The 22626-nt window shown below is 43.2% G+C and overlaps 2 protein-coding genes across 3 annotated transcripts; both read left to right on the top strand.

The window, feature by feature from the left end:
* Window positions 1-8: 8 nt before the first annotated feature.
* LOC136957660 (protein mono-ADP-ribosyltransferase PARP14-like) lies at window positions 9-10479 on the top strand. 2 transcript variants are annotated; one of them, XM_067251769.1, is made up of 18 exons: window positions 9-298; window positions 535-635; window positions 887-920; window positions 1241-1345; window positions 1495-1734; window positions 1948-2175; window positions 2278-4541; window positions 4785-5015; window positions 5190-5411; window positions 5708-5795; window positions 5911-6057; window positions 6322-6384; window positions 6878-7054; window positions 7504-7716; window positions 7911-8525; window positions 8792-8934; window positions 9128-9302; window positions 10016-10479. In XM_067251769.1, the coding sequence occupies exons 1-18, from the start codon at window positions 124-126 to the stop codon at window positions 10297-10299; spliced, it is 5505 nt and encodes a 1834-aa protein (XP_067107870.1). In that variant the 5' UTR covers window positions 9-123; the 3' UTR covers window positions 10300-10479. The 2 variants fall into 2 exon arrangements, with proteins under 2 accessions (XP_067107870.1, XP_067107878.1); XM_067251777.1 differs by lacking the exon at window positions 1241-1345.
* Window positions 10480-11496: 1017 nt separating this feature from the next.
* Window positions 11497-21984, top strand: esyt3 (extended synaptotagmin-like protein 3). The gene is made up of 23 exons (XM_067259207.1): window positions 11497-12123; window positions 13607-13648; window positions 13773-13907; window positions 14149-14225; window positions 14400-14469; window positions 14545-14634; window positions 14725-14780; window positions 14881-15001; window positions 15190-15366; window positions 15564-15646; window positions 15855-15903; window positions 16063-16152; window positions 16741-16803; window positions 17038-17097; window positions 17965-18039; window positions 18196-18282; window positions 18610-18759; window positions 18940-19307; window positions 19551-19649; window positions 19827-19958; window positions 20310-20415; window positions 20561-20610; window positions 20797-21984. Exons 1-23 carry the CDS (start codon window positions 11695-11697, stop codon window positions 20834-20836), a joined length of 2649 nt encoding a protein of 882 aa, XP_067115308.1. The 5' UTR covers window positions 11497-11694; the 3' UTR covers window positions 20837-21984.
* The last annotated feature ends 642 nt before the right edge of the window (window positions 21985-22626 follow it).

Below are 22626 nucleotides of genomic sequence, written 5' to 3' on the forward strand. Positions count from 1 at the left end.
GGTGCGTGTCGAAAGTTGGAGTAAACGAAGGTTTGAGTCCAGTATCAACCAGAAACAAAAGTGAAAGTGAACAAGCACATTAAGACAGGCTACACAGAATATGCTCGCTAGTTAGCTACAGCGATGGCAGACGCGTATTCGTTTCCTTTGCTCGTCGAGCTAGAGAGTAACCAAAATGTCTCCAAACTCAAAAACAAGTTGGTGAAATACTTTCAAAGTAAGAAGGCAAACGGTGATGACTGTCAAGTGGAATGCGGAGCAGACAAAAGCACAATAGTGCGATTTAAAACGGAGGATGGTAAGGAGGCCAAGCGTTTTACAATTATGTTTGCTAACCATCAACAAAATATGTGATTTACATTTTATTACTTCTTTTGTGTCCTGTGTTTTTGGGAGTTGATTGTAGGGATTATAATATAGCAGTGTGCAGGCAGTCGTTGCAACAAGGCTGGGCGTTGTTGACAAAGGCTGTCCGTGCGGTGAACATCGTACTGCACTACTTGACTGTTTTATTTTTTGTTCCATTATGTACAGCCAGGAAGAAAGTTGTCAATAAACAGGTGCACGAAATCATTTTGGATCAAGAACGGATAAAACTGACTGTTCGATTACCAAAAGAGGTCTCAATTGCAAATGTGAGTTCATGGGAGTTGTAGGAGATGAGCTCTTTGGTGGAAAAGTTACCGCTGTATTTGTAGTCACTGTTGCCCTGATGTGGGCTGAATGTCTGTAGGCTAATGATTTATAACTTCATACACAGGGATAGACTAACTGATGATTTCCTGTAATAAAAAAACTAGTCAAATGTAATACTCAATATATAGAACAGAAGTGAAATCATACTTACATAATGTAGCTAAGTGAAATAACGCAACTTGTGTCTTAGGAAGCATCGGCTGACGATCTCGTAGACAACACATGTAAGTACTACACTTAATGTTGAGTGTTTCTGGAGTGGTTAGCTTGAACAAATATTCTGAATATTTCTGTCACATCATCTAATCTGAAGGACACACTCATCAAGACTGACTAACAGTTGGATTGAGACTGAGTCTGTAATAGTGTCAATAGTGTCAAATTTGCAGGGATTATGGGAGTGGGTGGCCTACAGGAAACTCTACTGTTGTAGAAGGAGAACAAGACTGTCCATTTCAGTACATTAAAATGGCATTGTTTACCTGCTATTTAATATCATATATTTGTATGTATGGATATTTATCTGACTGATCAAATGTATCAGGTGTTAGGGAGCCAGTGGACAGCCTTCTCTTGCCAACATATAAACGGAAGGCAGAAACCGACACACCACAGATGGAAGTGTTAGGCTTCAAAAAGAAAGCTATAGGTTTGTGTTAATGATAGCTTATCCTAGTTCCTCACAGTTTTGTGAGAAATCTGATATTGCATGTGAATGATGTGATCAGGTCAGTTCCTGTCACTGAGAAACGTGTGACAGTCCTGTATCCTCAACATGTACAATTATTTTCTTCATAGTCGTTGCCAACGAATTAAGCTCCAAGGTTCCGGAGGAAAAGGAGGAAGAGGAGGAGCCAGGCTCTACCTTGTCTGTGCTTGGGAACGTGAAGGAGAACCAGGAGTTCCTGGAGATGCTGGTGGAGAACATCCTCAGTAGTCTGGGATCTGGTTCAGACTCCCCTTCTGCATCAGAAACCTTCAGTCTGGAGATTCTGCCTGATACTGGCATGGCTGTGGTGACTTTCCAAAGTGTTCAAGGTAGTAAATACTGTATTTTAAATAGTGGAGTTAGCTTCTACTTTGCCATATCAGAAATTAAAAACATTATATATAATGTAAATAGACCTATATAATACAGAGACAACAGATGCAAAATAGCTGCAAATTACTTTTAATTGTGCGCTGTCCCTGCAAAATATACAATCAAATGTAAATAAATAAAGGCTTCTACTTTTGTTTCCTATTTGACAGAGAGCAATAATTTTGTCTCGAACTGCACCACAAATAGAGTGTTCAAAAAAAATAAGTTGACAATCAGGCCTCTGGAAGTCACAACTAAAGCCATTTTGGAGGACGTTCCCCCAAATGTCAGTTCAGACCACCTCCTCCTGTACTTTGAAAAAGAAGGCGAGGATGTGCAAGATGTTTCAGTAAATGAAGAGGAGCAGACTGCCATCATCAACTTTCAGGATCCTAGAGGTATTGTAATTCTAACCAAAATTCTGAGATTTTTTGTACTCTAATGCCACTGTATCTGACACATATAATATATGTATATTAAACATGTATGTTTTCTTTTAGCTGTTGGCAGAATAATTAAGAAGAAACATCAAATTCACAAGCAACCAGTAATGGCTTTCCCATTCTATGAATCCTTGGGAACGGCGCTATATGGTAAAAACAGACCCTCTTTAAAACTCCCGCTAGCCCACAGTGAGAACATCGATCAAGACGTTTGGAAATACCTCTGTGACACTCAGGAAGCTGCAGACTCCATCCACCACAACCTCGCCCAGCATTTTTGCAAGGTGGACCTCCAACAACCAACCGTCAAGTTGAGCCCCCTGCCTGAACTCCTTAAACAGAAGGGGATCAAAGCCAAGGATCTCCAGAAGTGGAAGGACACTGTGCAGACAGCCTTCCTTCAAGCATTGGCTAAATACAAACCGTTGAAGCTCCTTGTCCAGGCTGCAGCCTGGGAAGAATCTGAGCGAGAGATCGAACACACAGCGTCGGGAGCAGAAGTAGTGGTGGTCCCTGACAAGGCCCAGGGTGTCATCACAGTGGTCGGCCTTGTAGAAGAAGTGAACAGACTAGAGCCGCCACTGAATGAGATATTGGATAATATAGACAAAAGAATACAAAGGGAGAAATCTAGCATCAAACAAGATGTCAATTTGTGTCCATCTATCTATCAAATCCTCTTAAATGATGGCCTAAAGGACAAGCTGGCGATTGAATACCCAGAGCTGAAAATGACGTACGATGGCGAGAAAGGGTTTGTCACCTTCTACGGCCTGCTGCAGGAAGTGTTGGACGCCCAAAGAAAGGTTGTAGACGGAGTTGTGGCATTGAAACGGAAGACTTTGGAATGGGACGACTACGTTGTTGAGTTTCTGCAGGGTGAAGACCAAGAAAAGCTCACAGACTCTCTTTTGATTTCAAAGGGAATTCATGCAGCTCTAGAGATTGACAAGTACCGTCTGCAGTTACTTGCTTTATCAGAGGAATCATTGATTGAAGCAGAAGATCATCTTAACAGGCTTCTGTTGTCCCAGTACATAGATATTGAAGACTGCAATGTCCTGGAGATGTCCGAGTGGCAGGATCTGGTTTCACGCATGGAACACACCTCCAACATGTCCTTTAGAAAAGTCATGATCCAGACTACTGGCGACGATCAGAAAGTAGTGGTATCAGGCTACAAAGACAGTGTTTTATCAGTACGGAATGACCTAGATGACTTTTTGCACCAAAATGCTGAAGTTGAAGAAACTCTTGAGGTCAAACGAGAGGCCATAATCAAATTCATTCAGAACCATCACAGAAATGCCTGGTCTGATCTGGCTAGCGATAAAGTGAATGTCACTTTCAGGAAAGAGAAAGTTGTCTTAAACGGTGCCAGGGTTCATGTCACATCTTGCAAATCTGGATTTGAAGACCTGATTTCATCCACATGCTTCAGTGTGTTGAGAGTGTCCAAGCCTGGAGCGAAGAAGTTATTCCAGGATGAAGGTGCCATGTATGTGTCCACAGTCATGGGCCAGACAGGCTGTTTGGTACAGCTAGTTGAGGGGAGCGATGATATCGGACAAGATTCGGCACTCGGAGGTGCTTCAAAGCCAATCTACCAACTTACAACATCGGACGGGGTAGAAATTGCCGTTTGTAAGGCCGATGTAAGCAGCTACGCCGTGCATGCAGTCGTCAATGCAGCAAACGTAGACCTACAGCATAGTGGTGGTTTAGCTGGGGCGCTCCTGCTCGCTGCTGGACCTCGTCTGCAGGACGAATGTGACCAGATCATCAACCGCAAGGGGAAACTGAGGCCAGGAGACTGTGTCCTCACGGGTGCGGGAGGTCGGCTCCATTGTAAAAGTATCATCCACGCAGTGGGACCCCGGTATGATCACGCAAACCCCCATAAGGCTGAGGGGCAGTTGCGGAGAGCGGTGAAAGGGAGCCTGGATTTAGCGGAGACTAACAACTGCCTGTCTGTGGCTCTGCCGGCCATCAGCTCTGGGAACCTCGGCTTTCCCCTGAGCTTGTGTGCTAAAACTATAGCAAGAGCTATCAAGGATTACTGTGACGACAAGTTTGGTGAGAACACCTTGAAGAAGATCCATTTGGTGGACAACGATGACAGGACGGTTGGGGCCATGGAGGCAGCAGTGAGGAAGGAGTTTGGTGACCACGGGACAAGCCATGCTCAGCTGAGCCCTCTGACCAGCGCCACACCGACCCAGCATGTCCCTCTGGTCCTCAGTACAAATAACTCAGACAGAGTGAAAACCAGGGAAGGGCTTTCCATCGTGTTGATGAGAGGAAACATTCAAGATGCTTCGGTAAGCTGTCCATTTGTGAGGCATTTTCTTGAGTAAAAACAACATTTAAGGATGTATCCTGATTCAGTGCTTATTACCTGTACGTAACCATCAAATCACAGACAAATATTTTGAGTCATCAATCTTTTTGAATAAAAGTCTGGCAACCGTATCAACAACCTAGTATTAAAAAAAAAATTCGGGGGGGGGGGGGGGGATCTTCAAGTTCAGGGGGTATATTAAAATATATTTTTTATCTTACAGACTGAGGCACTTGTGAACACGGTGGGTGAAGACTTAGTTCTTAACAGCGGCGCCGTCTCAAAGGCCATCTTGAGTGTGGCTGGACCTCAACTCCAGGCCCTGGTCAACCAACAAGCTGTCAGAGGTACCTGCGGCGACATCATTGTCACCAACGGTGGCAACCTCAAGTGCAAGGTTGTGTTTCACACCATCGCCCCTAACTGGGACAATGGACAAGCAGTGGCTCAAAAGGTAATACAACGTAACTACATTTACATTTGATTCAGTTAATTATTGAAAGTTACACGACTATGAAGTCGATTCCTACAAAGTGATCTTTGAAACACATGCACCTATACTGCAAGCCAACAAAAGAAAATTCACATTTAATATATATATATTTTTTGGTTGTTTGTTTTCTGGTAGATGTTGAGTAGGATTGTGAAGGAATGCCTAGATAAGGCAGAGCATCAGCGACTCAGCTCCATAACGTTCCCTGCAGTGGGAACAGGGAACCTGGGCTTCCCCAAAGACCTTGTGGCTTCTCTTATGCTAAACGAAGTCCTCAAGTTCAGCAGTAAGAAGCACCCCAAGCACCTGAAGGAGGTGGTGTTCGTTCTCCACCCAAGTGATCCGCAGACTATCCAGGTAAAGAAACAGCTCAACTGTCAAATACAGAGTTAGAATGTGGCTGTTTTTCTCTGCACCTGGAAAATACAGCCTGTTCCATGACTTTGATCCCTGAAGTACTGTTAGAACTTGAAGTACTTTTAGTACTATGCACCTTTGATCCTTGATTCTCGGCTGCAGAGAATGATTCTCTGCATTGGATGAATCCGTCTGGGGTGAGATACTGTATCTGTGAGTAGGTATGGGTGTTGTGCAGGTAGACCTGTATTTGATTTAGTTCATTCAGGTTTTTCTCTTCCCACTGTTACTTTCAGGCTTTCAATGATGAATTTACCAAGATGTTCACAACCCAGTCTGCTGCCTCTGGGGCGACCACAGCTGCAGCCACAACACAACCTAAAGGTTCACTTAAAACGTTATTTGGCAAAATTGTACATCTATGGTGTGACTAATATTCAACTGTTGCTTGATATTGTAAATGTAGTCCTAAAAACAACTGTACTTCTACCTCCACTAGGCTTTTTTTCCAAGGTCACGTCAAGTTCAGGGGTGCATGAGACAAGCATGTCAGGCGTGGTTATACAGGTTGTCACGGGAGACATCACCAAGGAGACCACTGATGTCATTGTTAACTCCTCCAATCAGGACTTCAGCCTCAAGTCAGGTATGCAATGTATGCGTATATCCAGGTGATCATGTCCATTATAGTTTGTTGTTTAGATTATATTAATTAATAACACTGAAATCAGTCATTACTTTTAAAGCAGGATATGGGTTGAGTTTTAACCAGCTTGCATCTTTACGATTCACAACAGCCAGGATATGATGTTTTGATAAAATAAACACCCATTGAAAAACCTGTCAAATGTATAGTTGCGTGACTGTTGATGTTGTTTATGGTGTTCTCATGTGAGTCATGTTCCTGTAGGTGTATCGAAGGCCATTCTGGATGCTGCTGGGCAGACTGTGGAAGCAGAATGTCAGCTACTGGGTAAGAACTGTGTTGCTTTATAATGTTTCACACTCACACTTTGTTGACTTCCTGAATTTATGAAAAAGTTTTATTAGATATAGTAACTATTATTGTAAAGGGTTACTTCTTACTGGTTGATGAAGGTGTTGAAGGAAGGAAGTAAGGGTTGATTTTTTTTTAGTCATTTTTTTTAGCAGACGCTCTTATCCAGAGCGACTTACAGTAACTACAGGGACATTCCCCTGTGCCATTTGTGCAAAAAAAAAAAAAAAACTTGTCTTCCAAGTTAACATAACAAAATGAAATCATAGAAACTACTATAGTTAGTGAAGTAACCTTTGTCTGATTTTAATGTGCTATGGTCAGTTGCCATCTACACAGCAACATCGTAAACACTTGGGTGTGGGCCCATCGATCCAGCTATTCACAAAATCCATCATAAAAAGTTACGTGAGCAAAGTTCATGTACACAAATCTTAATTGGTATTCCCTGAATGTTTTGTTCTGACAGGAGCCCAGCCTAACGCAGGCATGATAATGACCCAGCCTGGTAACCTGCAGGCAAAGAAGATCATCCACCTGGTTGGCCAGACAGACCCACAGAATATCTTCAAGGCTGTGAAGGAGGCACTCCTTATGTGCGCTGTAAACAACTACACTTCCATCTCCATCCCTGCTCTCGGCACAGGTACTTTAGTAGCTTTTAGAAGAACTAGGAGAAGAACTTTAGTGGTAGGAACTATAGTAGTAGGTTTTTAACATTTACATTGTCATTTAGCAGACACTCTTATCCAGAGCAACTTACAGTAAGCACAGGGACATTCCCCCCGAGGCAAGTAGGGTGAAGTTCCTTGCCCAAGGACACGTCATTTTGCACGGCCAGAAATCGAACCGGCAACCTTCTGATTAATAGCCCGATTCCCCAACCGCTCTGCCATCTGACTCATCTGACTTTTAAATCACGACTCCTGACATTATTATACCATTTATGCTGATTGATTGTTGTTTTAGAAAGAGTAGAAACTTTTATTTAAAAAAATAGGTGAGAACACATTCAGTAGTAGTTTTGTTTATCTGGAAAGTGTTATTTATTTTACTTGACTAAAAGAAAACTAAATGCTGATGGTTTCCTTCTAGGCCAAGGCAAGGTTCAGGCGGGCCAGGTGGCAGATGCCATGTTGGATGCTGTTGTAGACGTGATCAACCAGAAGTCTCATAACAATCTGAAGCTGGTCAGAATGGTGGTGTTTCAAACTGCTATGGTTAAAGATTTCCTCAGCAGTATGCAAAATAAAGAAGGGACAGAAGACATTGCTGAAGAAAAGGACACGGTCTGGGGAAAAATCAAATGTAAGGGCTATCTAAATTGCTCACAATGTCAGTGTTGTTCTGTGTTAGTTATTTTCTTGAAATATTTCAAGTATTCCTTACAGTATGTTTCAAATACTAGAATAGTGATGATAGTAGCGACAAAGCAGAATCGCTTTGTCACACTATGTACGATTCTTATCATAAATAATAAAGCACACACGTTTTCCTAACAGCATTTTTCGGCTTGACTGGCACTCAAAAGCCCCAAAAGGACAAAGAGTTTGTGATTGAGGGCAAACGGGCAGACCCGGCCTGCTTCCACATCTGCGGAGACTCCCAGACCAGAGTGGACCACGCCAAGCAGCTGATCAGCGACCTGATAACCAATCAGCAGTTCTCCAACAGCATCAAAGACAACGCCATCCTCAGCCTCTCCGATCCGGACCGCCAGCGCATCAGAGACATGGAGGCCACCATGGACGTGAGCGTCACGCTGGAGTACGCCTCGTCCCAGGCCGTCATCACCGTGGAGGGCATGAGCAAGGACGTGTCCAAAACCACCAACGAGATCCACGAGATGCTGAGGAGAGCGCGCGAGCAGGAGGCCTTCAATAAGAACGTGGAAATGATCGGCAGTATGACAGAGTGGCAGCACCAGCAGCAAGGAGGACAGTTCGTGAACTTTGACCCCGTCTCGAACTTCCATCTAGAGGAGAGTTTTCAAAAGAAGCATGCTCATGTGGAGGTCAACCTTCAGGGTCAGATTTACAAGGTTCTCCTGCCGGATGGACCTGGGAACGATGCACAGGGGAACACTCTTCAAATCAGACGCATCGACAAGCTAGCAGGTAGTTTGTTTTTAGTACAGTCGTCAACACACTGTCTTTGATTTGTATTTCTAGTTAAAACGTGTCCTACTATCTGTCTCGACGATGGAGCATGTGATCGAGGAACAGAGAAATACCCGTAGTCCAAATGTGTCAAACTGTAGATATTCCTAAGACACCCTAATATGCACAGGACTTTTGCGATTGTCAAATGTAACATAACCTTGAGATGGCATACTGTGGCGTAGTTGTTTTGAAAACCCTGATTGTTGATTTTCCGCCCCCAGGCCAAAAGGATAATCTACCCCCCCATTGGGATGCCATGCCAGCCAACACATCATGCCTGTCCTGCCCCATCCAGCCAGGCAGCACAGAGTACAACACAGTTCAAAACCTGTTCAAGGCCACCTGCCCAAGGAACATAATAAAGGTAGCACTTTTCCCTCTCAGTAGCTACTAGGGGTGTAACGATACATACATTCACACCAAACCGTGACTTCTGTGTACTGTTACACCCCTCAGTAGCCACGAGCCAGTTGCATCGAAGGTGTTGATAGGTAGCGACTTGGTAGGCTATTGAGACGTAGCTACTTGCTAACACTGGGTTGAACACCTGCGCTCAGATTGAGAGGATCCAGAACTCGACCCTGTGGAAGAGTCTTCAGATCAAGAAACAAGGGATGGAGAAGAGGAACGGGCACCAGAACAACGAGAAGCAGCTCTTCCACGGAGCCTGCTACCAGTCCATCGACCACATCAGACACAACGGCTTCAACCGGAGCTACGCTGGGAAAAACGGTATGACATTCTTTTAAAGACATGTTTCCAGGCACACGTGAATGAATTGCTACACCCACTAATACTTTTAACATTTGAAGTGATCCTTAAAATGGTCTTAAATAGCTCTTTTAGAGGGACGCCCCGGTAGCTCAGCGGATGAGTGCAAGAAACATGTAGGGTTAGCTGCATCTCTCTCTCTCTCCCCCCCCCCCCTCTCTCTCTCCCCCCCCCTCTCTCTCCCCCCCCCCCCTCTCGGTCTCTCTCCCTCTCCCTCTCCTGTCACACATCACTTAAAACCAATAAAGCATAAAAAATACAAAAAACATATATTTAAAATATATATATTAATCGATTAGAGGGATCCAGTCGTGTGAGAGAATGTTTAACCCTTCTCTGAGCCACGTGGGTAGGTTGAGGCCTTCTGGTGTGTTTAGGTTCGAGAGGGTACTGACCTCTGACCTTTCTATGGGTCAAAGGAATGTAGCCTTTACTGACCCTAACTGATGATAACTAGTTGGGAGTTAATCAATGAATAGACTGTCTTTACAACTAGAACCAAACCTTGTGATGCCACACAAATCTGTTCTGTTCTATATGTAGAGAGCCGCCATAACAGCAAGCCTTCTCTCCACGCATGAATAAACTGAATGATTACACCACTGCATCCTGTAAGTCTTAATCATCATCGAACCAGTTGGTCAATATGCTAACAGAGATGTCCTATTCTTCAGCTGCCTGCTATGGAAACGGCACCTACTTTGCAGTCAACGCTAGTTACTCTGCTAGCGACACTTACTCCAAACCAGACCCCCAAGGCCAGAAGTTCATGTTCCTCTGCTGCGTCCTGACTGGCGACTTCACCAGAGGACAACAAGGGATGATCGTGCCCCCGAGTAAAGGCAACACCAACGCTCAACTTTATGACAGCGTGACAGACCATCCCGCTAGACCCTCCATGTTTGTAATCTTCCACGATTGCCAGGCCTATCCTGAGTATCTAATAACGTTCAATTAGACCTGCGCAGGCCAGGTAATGTACACTATACTTTCACCCGCTTATGTTAAAATAATGCTGCCATTAATCCTATGCCTTTTGATCATAGTTTCTCACACTTTTATAATTTGTCGCGGTGAAACGTGCCTTTACATGTGACTGTTGTCACTTTTACAATAAAAGCTGAACACATCCTCTGAATAGTGTTTACGCTGATGTTCATTTGCATGCTTAACTTTTAAGTGTGATTTTCATTTGAGGACTTTTAAGAAAACGTTTTATCCCTCAATTTCTTAATTACATTTTACATTTAGTCATTTAGCAGACGCTCTTATCCAGAGCGACTTACAGTAAGTACAGGGACATTCCCCCGAGGCAAGTAGGGTGAAGTGCCTTGCCCAAGGACACAACGTCAGTTGGCTTGACAGGGAATCGAACTGGCAACCTTCGGATAACTAGCCCGATTCCCTCACCGCTCAGCCACCTGACTCCCAGACTCTCCACCTGACTCTCTTAATGTTGAAAACTGATTTAATCTTAAGGTAAACGGAATTGTATGTGTATTTGGAATTTTGAATTACATTTCTGGCCTTTCAGTTTTCCAATTGAGGTTTTTGTAGTAAGTGTGTAGGCTTTGGTGTGGAGAAAACACACACCATGTGACAACATTATGAATCTGTTTGGGTAATGAGAGATTCCAGGAAATACTGCCTGAAGTGCCTTGTGTTCAATCATGTGATGCCAATGAATGTATGCTTACTACGTCAACTCTAGCATTGTCACCTGAAAACTGTAGAACCAAGAGTATTTAGATGTGGTACATATATCTAAATGTGACAAAACTGATATGCAATTACATTACACAACTTATTGTTATTAAATACATTGTACCTTCTCTGAAAGAGATTTCATTAGGCGCAGATCTGTAATCGATAGAAACAGTAGTTTTCGGGGTAGTGGCTCCCTCTACAGTTTGAACCTCATAATTGCACGCATGTTTAGAAATTTTGGGCCTATGTTATGTTCAACATTTATGCAAATGTTACCTTTTTGGGTTTATAAATGTGTATTTCATCTGTGTTAAGATATGAATTAAAGAATTCAGCACTTTAACGAATAAGCATCTTATTAGATATGGGACTCTGATATGCGTCACATCATTTTAGAACTTTTCCTGTTGGCGTGTAACGCATCGGAGTTCCAATGTGAGGCAGGCAAGGGAGTGGATGCTTCTTTGGGAGTGCCTACCTGTTAGGTAGCTCAGAACCTATACGGAAGTTCAGTAACGGCTACAGGAATAGCAAGGCTACCACATTCAAAACAACATTTTAGGTGTCACTTTGTTACATGTACCACACATTTATGTAGCAAATGTTCAGCGAATCTTGATTGGGAACCAAAGCTAAAAGCACGGGAATGCGGCGACGTGACGCACTTCTGTCGGAGAGCGGGGGAATTCAACAGCACCAGAACCAAAGCCAATCTTTACCTAGTGCCGAACAACCTGTGACATCCACAAGCAACATGAACCCAGACGCATTCAGCGACACCGGGACCTCTGGAGGAGGGAGCCCAGTCCAGGAATTGAGTCCGAGCGCCGTCAACCAAATGCTGATGGAATTCCTTATGTATTTTGGGAGAGCGATTTTATTTTTTTATCCTGTTTACTTGACAGGATATTTCGGATTTAGCATCAGCTGGGTCTTGTTGTGTATGATGATGATCACCTGGTGGAAGAAAAATCGAAAGTGGAAAGATGTTCGAATTGATTCGGCTATAAACTTTTTCGATAACGAAAAACAAGTTATCATCAAAGAATTGAAAACGTTAAACATGGCATCGTGGGTATGTATGGATCGCCAAGCCCTCCAATGTCCTGACACCATGGAAACCAAGGGTCCATACATAATCAATTGAAAAATATAACACAACATGTAGGCTAATAACTTTTGACACAAGAAACGTCATTATTTAGCCTACCAGATTATGCGTATTTAGGCCTACAACATTTACTGACAACACTCACATTGTGCCTCTAATGAAAATAGAGGCACGTAAAATAGGCTATTTACGTTGTTTAATAGCCTAGCGATGTCCCACAAACATTTTTAAACGAAAGCCGAGAAAACAGGATAATCTCCTTCAGTTCCACATCCTCAATTTAGTATCTAAGACAAGTCGATGATGCACAAATATTAGTCAACCAATGAGTCACCTGTCTCAAATTCTGTGTTTTGCCATTGAGTGAATTTTAATGACATGGCTCACTATAAGTGTCTACTATTAAGCAGAACGGAAAGACACTAACATCTGGGGAAAATAAGTGGTTACGCCTTAGTTTGCATTCCCCCGAAAATAGACGATATGTGTGGACTCTACCCTCAAAGGGAAGGGGAACACGAAGCCAGCAAACTGCAGTCAGTAGTTCTCAAAAGACGCTACGCACCTGGAAATTTGGTCGATGCCTTCAAAACTTTAAACAAGACTCAATGTTTTTGTGGACACACTTGTCATCACATCGAGAAATTCGTGTAGACACTATAGGCACAAATAGAGTAAAATTGTCGATTGTAGTTGTGAATTGTATTTTCTAAAAACATCAGCAGTTCAATGAAAGTGGGCGTGCATGTCTATGGTCCCTTATTTATAATCATGTTTCAAATTTTCTAAACAGAAACCTTATTAGTCATTTTATCTTGCCATACCTGTTCTCTCCTTTTGATAACTCCCCTTAGTTTTTAGTATTCAATTAATTTGTTAAAACAATAAGGGCTCCAGTCTACTTTGACTATACAGTTTATACTAATATGGAAACTATATTAACATAAAAACAAGAGAACAGTGTCTCAGACTTTGAGGCTGCAGATGAATGAATGTTAACCTGATTTGATAAATAACCAACAAACTGCCCAGTGTGTGACCTCACCTCTGCTTCCATTCACAGCCTCATGGTAACGATGCCAGGCATGTAGAAGCCCGAGAGCTTGCAGACATCCTGAAATAATTGTGGTTCTAATACTCTTCTGTTCTCACAATGATTACCTTGCTCAAACATAACATGCCAGAATGGAATGAATTACAATTATGTTTATTATCATATCAGCAATGTGTATGGATCTGATTGTGCATTTTCTAATTTGCCCTAATTTGACACATCATTTCAAGACACAAATTGGTTACTGGGATAATCATTTGACACTTCTTCGTATGCGCACAAAATGTGACAGTGAAAGAATGTGCTGTATTTCACTGGCCACCATCAAAAATATGTAGAACATCTTTTTTTAATCATCATACCATGTTATACTCAATACTGTCTCTCTCCAAGGTCCACTTTCCTGATGTTGAGAGAGTTGACTGGCTAAACAAGGTAAACCACTTGAAATAATCATTTTTATCTGCATTCCCATTTCTATTTCAAACAAAGGAGATGGCTGTGTAGTTATCAGGACACGATCAGGTGTCAGTTCTCTGAAACGTTGTCCTACCTGTAGATCCTACAGCAGGCTTGGCCTTTCTTTGGCATGTTTATGGAAAAGCTCCTCAAGGAGAAGATACAGCCCTCCATCAGGCTGTCCAGCCCCCACCTCAAGACCTTCTCCTTCACCAAGGTCCACTTTGGCCAGAAGGTGAGCTGGCTGGTGTCACACCAGGGGCCTGTTCCATAAAGCGAGGTTGCTGAATAAGCCAGGCTAGTATCAGTTACTTTCCCTGACATAAGCCTGGCTTATTCGGTAAACTCGCTTCATAGAACAGACCCCAGATCAGATGGAGTCATTTTATGAAATTAGTTTGTCGTCCTAGATATGGGATGTTAGTGTTTTGTATAATTATACGGTATGCCATATAATCATCCACTGTTGATTTCAGCCTGTCAAGATTACTGGGGTGCAAGTGTATACTCACGAGGTGGATAAGAGTGAGGTGATCCTGGATATGAATGTTAGGTACGGATCATTGTTCTTTACTGTTTAATGTGGTGTCTGTTGCTGAAGGAAGATACTAGTGGAACTGTACAGTGGGATATCAGCCACCACAGCCTGACCACCCCACTTCCTGTTGTGTTCTTAGTGTGTGCTGTTGGTGTGCTTAGCATGTTCTTAGCGTGTGTTGTCTTACAGTTACGATGGAGATGTGGACATCGACGCTCAGGTGAAGCCGGCTATCTCCGCTGGAGTGAAAGGAGTTCAGGTGGGATTGTCTCGCTAGTTAGAGGTTTGATAGAAAGGTAGTATAGTAGTAATGAACCCTGGGGTGTGTCTTCAGTTCCAGGGGATGCTACGCGTTATTCTGGAGCCTCTGGTTGGACAGGCTCCTCTGGTGGGAGGAGTCACCATGTTCTTCATTCGCCGCCCGGTAAATGGGAAAGAAAACGCAATTTTTATGTGAACCCACCATTTAAGTCCTTAGTCCTACGTTTTTACGTTGAACTTGTTTTCTTCTCAGACTCTGCAAATCAACTGGACTGGAATGACCAATTTACTAGACACTCCAGCTCTAAGGTTTAATTTTCTCATTTGTAATATATCTTGAAGCATATAATAAATCATTTAATGTCAAGTTATCTTCTTTAAAACATTTTTTATTACTTTTGCCTCTCAGTCACATCTCCGAGGGGGCTATCATGGACATCATCGCCTCCCTCATGGTCCTCCCCAACCGCATGTGCTTCCCCCTCATAGACCAGGTCAAGGTGGACCAGATGATGTTCCCTCTGCCCCGCGTACGTATGGGGGACGTCTGTCTGCATCCCTGAAAAGATTCAAGCTCTTGTTTCGTTTGCATGCCAGAGAAACGAGTTGGAATGTGTTTAAGTTACTAACTGATTTAGGCTGAGGTGTGTTCAGTGCTTTTGGTTGGTGTTTTCGTGCATTTTCACTGTGGTGTCTGTTCCACTGCTCCCCTCCTCAGGGAGTGGTGCGGGTGCACCTGCTGGAGGCTAGGGACCTGGTAGCAAAGGACACCTACATGTTGGGGATGGTGAAGGGTAAGTCTGACCCTTACGCCATCCTCAAGGTGGGCAACAGACAGGTCAAAAGCAAAACCATCTTCAAGAACCTCCATCCACGCTGGAATGAAATTTACGAGGTACACGCATGCACACACTGTCGTGGAAGTCTGAGCGCTTCCATCAAGCAGTTCACTGTAAATAACTCTGTGTGCGTTTGAAGTTTGAAATAAACTTGTAACGAACGAGTCTTGAGTCTTGAGCAGAGTCTTGGACACGCAGAGACAAACACCAACATTTTCTGTGCTTGTGGTCATCGTTTCTTTCCGCGGGGCAGTTTGTGGTCCATGAGGCCCCAGGACAGGATCTGGAGCTGGAGCTGTACGATGAAGACACGGACAAAGATGACTTCTTGGGCAGGTGAGCAAATACATCCAATACCATACATCAAAGAGCAGTGTAGAAACAACCGTCTTTTCAGGTGTCACACCAGCTCTCCTGCCTCTGAGCTGTTAAAACGTGGTGCAGTCATATTCTAGTTTCAGGTCTGGATTAGTATATATTATATGGGTTACACTGAGGACATTATTGGATCACCATTAGGACTGGTTAACATCTTCTTTTACAGTTTTAACCTGGACTTTGGAGAGGTCAAGAGGGAAAAAGAGATGGACCAGGTGAGAGGTCCAAAAATCCGATCAGTTCATGCCTTAATCTTGGAAAAAAAAAGTTTATAAAGTGTACAGTAAAGATACTAGTAATGGTAGTGAATTGAAATCTTATAAAAGGTTTGCCGGTGGTTGATGACCGGCTCATGAAGTGTTGACATGTTGCAGTGGTTTCGTTTGGAGGAGACCCAGAGTGGAGAAGTGCACCTGAGGCTACAGTGGCTCTCCCTGCAGACTGACCAGAGCCTGCTAGCACAGGTGAGCTGTCCCTGTCAGACCAGAGCCTGCTAGCACAGGTGAGCTGTACCTGTCAGACCAGCGCCTGCTAGCACAGGTGAGCTGTACCTGTCAGACCAGAGCCTGCTAGCACAGGTGAGCTGTCCCTGTCAGACCAGCGCCTGCTAGCACAGGTGAGCTGTCCCTGTCAGACCAGCGCCTGCTAGCACAGGTGAGCTGTCCTTGTCAGACCAGAGCCTGCTAGCACAGGTGAGCTTTACCTGTCAGACTAGCGCCTGCTAGCACAGGTGAGCTGTACCTATCAGACCAGAGCCTGCTAGCACAGGTGAGCTGTCCCTGTCAGACCAGCGCCTGCTAGCACAGGTGAGCTGTCCCTGTCAGACCAGAGCCTGCTAGCACAGGTGAGCTGTTCCTGTCAGACCAGAGCCTGCTAGCACAGGTGAGCTGTCCCTGTCAGACCAGAGTCTGCTAGCACAGGTGAGCTGTCCCTGTCATACCACAGAGGCTGCTAGCACAGGTGAGCTGTCCCTGTCAGACCAGAGCCTGCTAGCACAGGTGAGCTGTACCTGTCAGACCAGCTGTTTACTGACTGTAAATGTTTGCGTTCAGACCACAGATGGATGTGCCTGTGCCATGTTGGCTGTGTACCTGAACAACGCCTCCAATCTACCGGTAAACGGTCACACCCTCCGTCACCTCCCCTAGCACCCTCCGTCACGCACGTTTTCATACTTACTGTAATGAAAATTGTCAAGCCTGATGCTATTTTTGGGGGTTTAATGTTTTATTGTACAGTATGTAGTCCATTCTTACATTGCAGGTAGACTGCAGTGAATCATTAGTTTCCATGATGTATTTACTTGAGGTCTTCTACTGATTCTGAATGTTTGTGCTTCTTCTCTAAAGACAGAGCAAAGTGAGTTCAGCCACAATGAGAAACATGGGAAACATGACAAACAAGCCCGGGTAAGAGGGCCGCCTGAGGTCACTGATACAGAACTGCCCCCTGGTGGTGGGCTGGGTGAACTGGTCTTCATGTGGCTGGTATTTCCTGTCTGTCTGGTGGCTGTTTGCAGCAGGGTGGTGGCTGTAATCAGGGTGTGAGCAGCTGGTGTTTCACACCTGGGGCGTGTTCTGGACGGTGTAAAATTACAGTGTTGGGATAGAAATGTAGAATGAGAGTCTGTTGTGTAGCGTAGACCTCAGGCCATCTTGTTGGCTTCATTAAGTTTCAGTGCATCTCTGACTAACCCCTCACTTGTCCTCCGATCTAGAGGTGACTAGTCGACCTCTAGCCCCTCCACATTTGCCCCTTCATCCTTTGTTCAAATGTACCTGTAGGGAGCTAGAACTTGGCCTGAACCTTTTAGATTCGACCTCCAGATTCTAGAAGAGACCCGCTAGCGTTCCTCAGGTGTGTAGGTTTCATTAGACATGGGTGGAACGTGTCCCACCCAATGGCAAATCTGTCCCACCCACTCTCCAGTAAGAAAATCGTATTTAACTGCCGCATCATTAGTAAAAGTAGCTGTCCCACCCACATTTGATAACAAACCTACGCCCCTGGCGATCTGTATGTGTAGTGTGTCTGTTGTGGATGTTTTGTCTGCTTGCTGAGGCTGTGTTGTAGCTACACTCAGAATGGAATGCAGACGCATGCCTTTGCAAGGGAGTTGTCTCCCGGCAACATTCCAGGCTGCTGTCTGATGCAGTGGCTCTCTGCTTTTCCTCACCTAACCGCACACGTTCTCTCACGTTGACATGCCAACGTGTGTGTAGACATTAAGGTGTTGAGAGAAATCAGTGACCCCTGACCTTGTGCTCTTCCTGTAGCTAACGAAGAGGAGCGCCAATAATCTCAATTCCTACGTGGAGTTCTCCATCGCTGAGCAGAGCCGCAAGAGCAAGGTTCAGATTCCAGTTTGAGCATACACAGGGACATCCCGAAGGATCCCCATAATAATAATCATATCCTTAGAACAGCATGTTCATTTTTGTAGAAGAACATTTACTTTTTTTTCTTCTTCTAAATGTTTGCCTGGCGTTCTGTCCGTCTCGTTACAGATTGTTTATGGATCCAAAGACCCTGTGTGGGAGGAGTGCTTCACGTTCTTCGTTCACAGTGTAACAAATCAGCAGCTCAACATTCAGGTACCATTTTCAAAATGAGCAACAATTCCTCCTGTAGGATAGGTAGATTTGTATTCAAAATATAAACGACACCACAAACTATATTGTTTCCGATAATAATCTTTATTTTATTATATGTTAGCTTATCATAGGTGTAACCTATGTTCTGAGTATTTATATGTCAGGTTGCTTTTCGTTGTCTTGTCCAAAGAATTTCAGTGCTCAGTCTGACGCTGTGTTGTTCTGTGCTTCTGACAATAAAAACTTGAACTTGAATAATCTATACTAATCGATTGTAATTTTGATGTCTAGACATACAGTACTTAGATGGTCGTCTTCTCCACTTAGGTAAAGAAACCAGACAAGAAGGTGATACTGGGCACGCTGGACATTCCCATGAGCCGCCTGCTGGGAGCCTCAGACATGACCCTGGACCAGCGCTTCCTGCTGGAGCGATCCGGAGCCATCAGCCAGGTCCAGATGAAGGCCACGCTTAGGGTGAGCCCTCGGTGCAAGGATTTCTTAATTCACAGCTTGTGACAAGTTAAATATTCACTTTTATACACTTTAAAACACTTCTTTTTCTCTTTTAAACAGCAATGTGTTTTTGCTAAGGATATATTATTGGTCTGTAGTGTTTTGAATTACTTTAGTTTTTGTCACTATCCTTCATTTCAGATCCTGAAGATTGAAAAACCCCAACCTAAGGTCGTCAAGGATCCACCTCCCCAACGTCAACCTCAAGCACAACCCTCACAGAGCAGCCAGGGTGGCACTGGACCACCTCCCGCATCCTCCTCCGCCCTACCCTCCTCTCACGCCCAGGCATCAGCCCACGCCCAAACAACTTCTGCTGGAGCTCCTTCTTTCAACGGGCACCAGGGTGACTACGTCTCCCAACGTCACGGGTCCTTCCTGGCGACGGACACCCGCAGGACAGCCCCCGCCACCCCGCTCATGCGGCGCTACGACTCTCACAGCCTCCTGTCGGAAAACTCCATCGCCTCATCGCGATTCGACCTCACCGAAGGAGCGTCCTACCCGGAGTGAGTCTCCTTGTACTGTTACACGTTCGAATTTTTCTTTTTACCTCTTTTCACCCAAATGTTTGATGAAAACATTTGAAGTGATTGAGCAGCATTGCCGTACACGTTAGGAGTTATAACTCAAAGATTGCATACTACAATAGCATCCGGATGTTAAGTGGTCCACAGACTGTTGTGAGAGTTTAATGTCCTCAGTGTGGTCCTTGAAAAGCATCTCGTACTGACCTACACGTCTGTCTCCAGGGCCATCATGAACCACCAGGGCACCTTCGGAGACATCCAGATCACAGTGCGCTACGCCACTCTGAGGACCAAACTCATCGTCCTGGTCAACTCCTGCAGGTAGGCCTGCTCTGCCCAAACCACTGAACACACACACCATCTCTAAGTGTTTTTACTCACTAGTACAAACTGCAGGTATTCAAGTTTCTCCTCAGTCTTGGAGTTTGTTTATCTTGTGTGACTGAATCTGTCTCGATGTGATCCTGATCACGGTGATTCCCCCGGCCCTCTCCACAGGAACCTCGTCCCCTGTGGTGAGAACGGCTCTGACGCCTACGTCCGCCTCTACCTGCTCCCAGACCAGTCCTGGAAGCACCGCGTGAGGACCCAGGTCAAGAGGAGGACCGTGAATCCTGTCTTCAACGAGAAGTACGAGCCGCTAGACCAAGACCTCACCTGTTTAATTATCATTTTTGTTACCTTATTGTACATTTTTATATTTATGTCTTTATACTACAGTACTTGTTTTATCTTTCTATTATATTTTTCTACTGACTATTTTAATTGTTAGGCACCACCTACCAAAGAAAATTCCTTGTATATGTCACCCTACTTAGAAATATACCTAATTCTGATTCTCAAATATATTCTTGGTCCTTTTCAGTTTTCAAGTTGTAACCAAGGATGACATTTTTTTTTACTATAAACCGTCACATATTTAATATGATGAATTTTCCTTTTAAATAAATGTTCTGATCACATTCTGATCTTGACGCGTAGGTTTGAGTTTGATGCATCCATACAGGAAGCAGCAACCAGGAAGTTGGATGTCGCCGTGAAGAACAACAGGATGTTTCACACAAGGGAGAGGAAGGAGATTGGAAAAGTAAGCCACTATAACTTTTATCATGTCTTTGGATGCTAACTAAGCATATTTTAAAGATGGATGGTTCAGATTTAGTCGGTTATCAACTGTCACAAGTTTTGCATAACTTAAGATCAGCTGTGTAACCACGGTGTTGTTGCCACAGGTTCTTATTGATCTGTCCCAGCTAGACCTGGCGAAAGGCTCGACAGATTGGTAAGTACTTCAGAGTAATCTGCTGTTCTCTCAAAGCCCATGCCCAACATAATCAAGGCCCATATAACAAAACCACGCCTGTCTGTACACTTTGCACTTCATTTGCCAGTCTCCTATTTTCATCAATGTTTAGTAAATAAAAGGATAGTAAGTCAAACAAGCTCATTTCTTCTTGTTTTGTGACAGGTACGAGCTCACTCTACCAGGGTTGAGAACAACCAGCTAGGCAGAGCCATTATGTCAGGAAGAGATGCTCTTCAGGACCGACACTGAATTGCCAACTGAACTGATTACACTTTCACAACAGCCTATGTACCACTTAACATTTGGATGCTATTGTAGGATATCTTTAAGAATGACCTCTGCCCTTACATGGTTGCACTTTTCTAAACTATTTCCAAAAGATTTTTTTGCTGCATAATAGTTGTGCATATTTTTACCTTAATTGTATGAAAGCGTAGTGTTGAGTATGCGATGTCTGGGAACTTATGTCACAAGAATATTTACTTTTACTTGCAGTAACTGACAAATTACAAATTATTTCTCCTATTTTTATGGTTTTTCTATTTGTATATGGTTTTGTTGACTAGACAATATATGGTTTAGCCATAATGGGGGCATTTTAATGTTTTTTATTTTTATTTCTTAACTCAATCCAAACAATTATTTATTTGATTGGAGCAAAAAGAAAGTTTTTATTGCTGTGCATAGAGACTGAAATACAAGTGTAGTTTTATTTGAATGCATTTTATTTGTACATGACGAACAATAATCCTTATTCTACAATTTGCTAATGTTATTTTCTGTTTTATTAAATTATTTTAGAATTATTATTCTCCCTCTCAAACTGTTTTCCAGACCTATTTTCAACAACCGAGGTGAAATCAGTTTCATATTCGAGATTCAACAGACATTCATATTCGTACCTCCGTTCAGGCTCCGCGTTATATTTAGGGACCGGGGTAAAAGAGTAGACAGTCAGAATGTTTCTTCAATATCTTTGTCAAAATCGACAATACAAACTTCAAACTTGTTGCACATTCTTCTACTACTGACTGACCAATTTGTCCAACCTTTGGTTTGGTGATAATGTTTATTATTGATTAACCCATAGCCACAAAATCAATAAAAACACCAATATTTCTGTATTTTCTCAATATCTTTGTCAAAAATGAACATAGAAACTTCAAACTTGTTGCACATTCTTCTAATACTAGCAGACCAAGTTGTCCAAGCTTTGGTTTGGTGACCAAGTTGATTATTGATTAATCCATAGCCAATAAGTCAATAAAAACACCAATATTTCTGTATTTCCTCAATATCTTTGTACAAAATGAACATAGAAACTTTAAACTTGTTGCACATTCTTCTAATACTAGCAGGCCAAGTTGTCCAAGCTTTGGTTTGGTGATAAAGATGATTATTGATTAACCTATAGCCAATAAATCAATAAAAACACCAATATTTCAGTATTTCCTCAATATCTTTGTCAACAATGACGACAGAAACTTCAAACTTGTTTCACATTCTTCTACTATCTGAACAAGTTGTCCAAGCGTTGGTTTGGTGATAAAGACGATTAGTGATTAACCCATAGCCAATAAATCAATAAAAACACCAATATTTCAGTATTTTCTCAATATCTTTGTCAAAAATGAACATAGAAACTTCAAACTTGTTGCACATTCTTCTACTACTAGCTGACCAAGTTGTCCAAGCTTAAATAATCAACTTTATCACCAAACCAAAGCTTGGACAACTTGGTCAGCTAGGAGTAAAATAATGTGAAACAGGTCTGACGTTTCTGTGGTCATGACAAAGATATTGAGGAAACACTGAAATATTGGTGTTTTTATTGATTTATTGGCAATATAGGTTAATCAAAAATCAACTTTATCACCAAACCAAAGGTTGGACAACTTGGTCAGATAGGAGTAGAATAATGTGAAACTGGTCTGAAGTTTATATGTTCATTTTTGACAAAGATATTGAGGAAATACTGAAATATTGGTGTTT

The sequence above is a fragment of the Osmerus mordax genome, chromosome 2, assembly GCF_038355195.1.
Source record: "Osmerus mordax isolate fOsmMor3 chromosome 2, fOsmMor3.pri, whole genome shotgun sequence".
NCBI classification, from domain to species: domain Eukaryota; kingdom Metazoa; phylum Chordata; class Actinopteri; order Osmeriformes; family Osmeridae; genus Osmerus; species Osmerus mordax.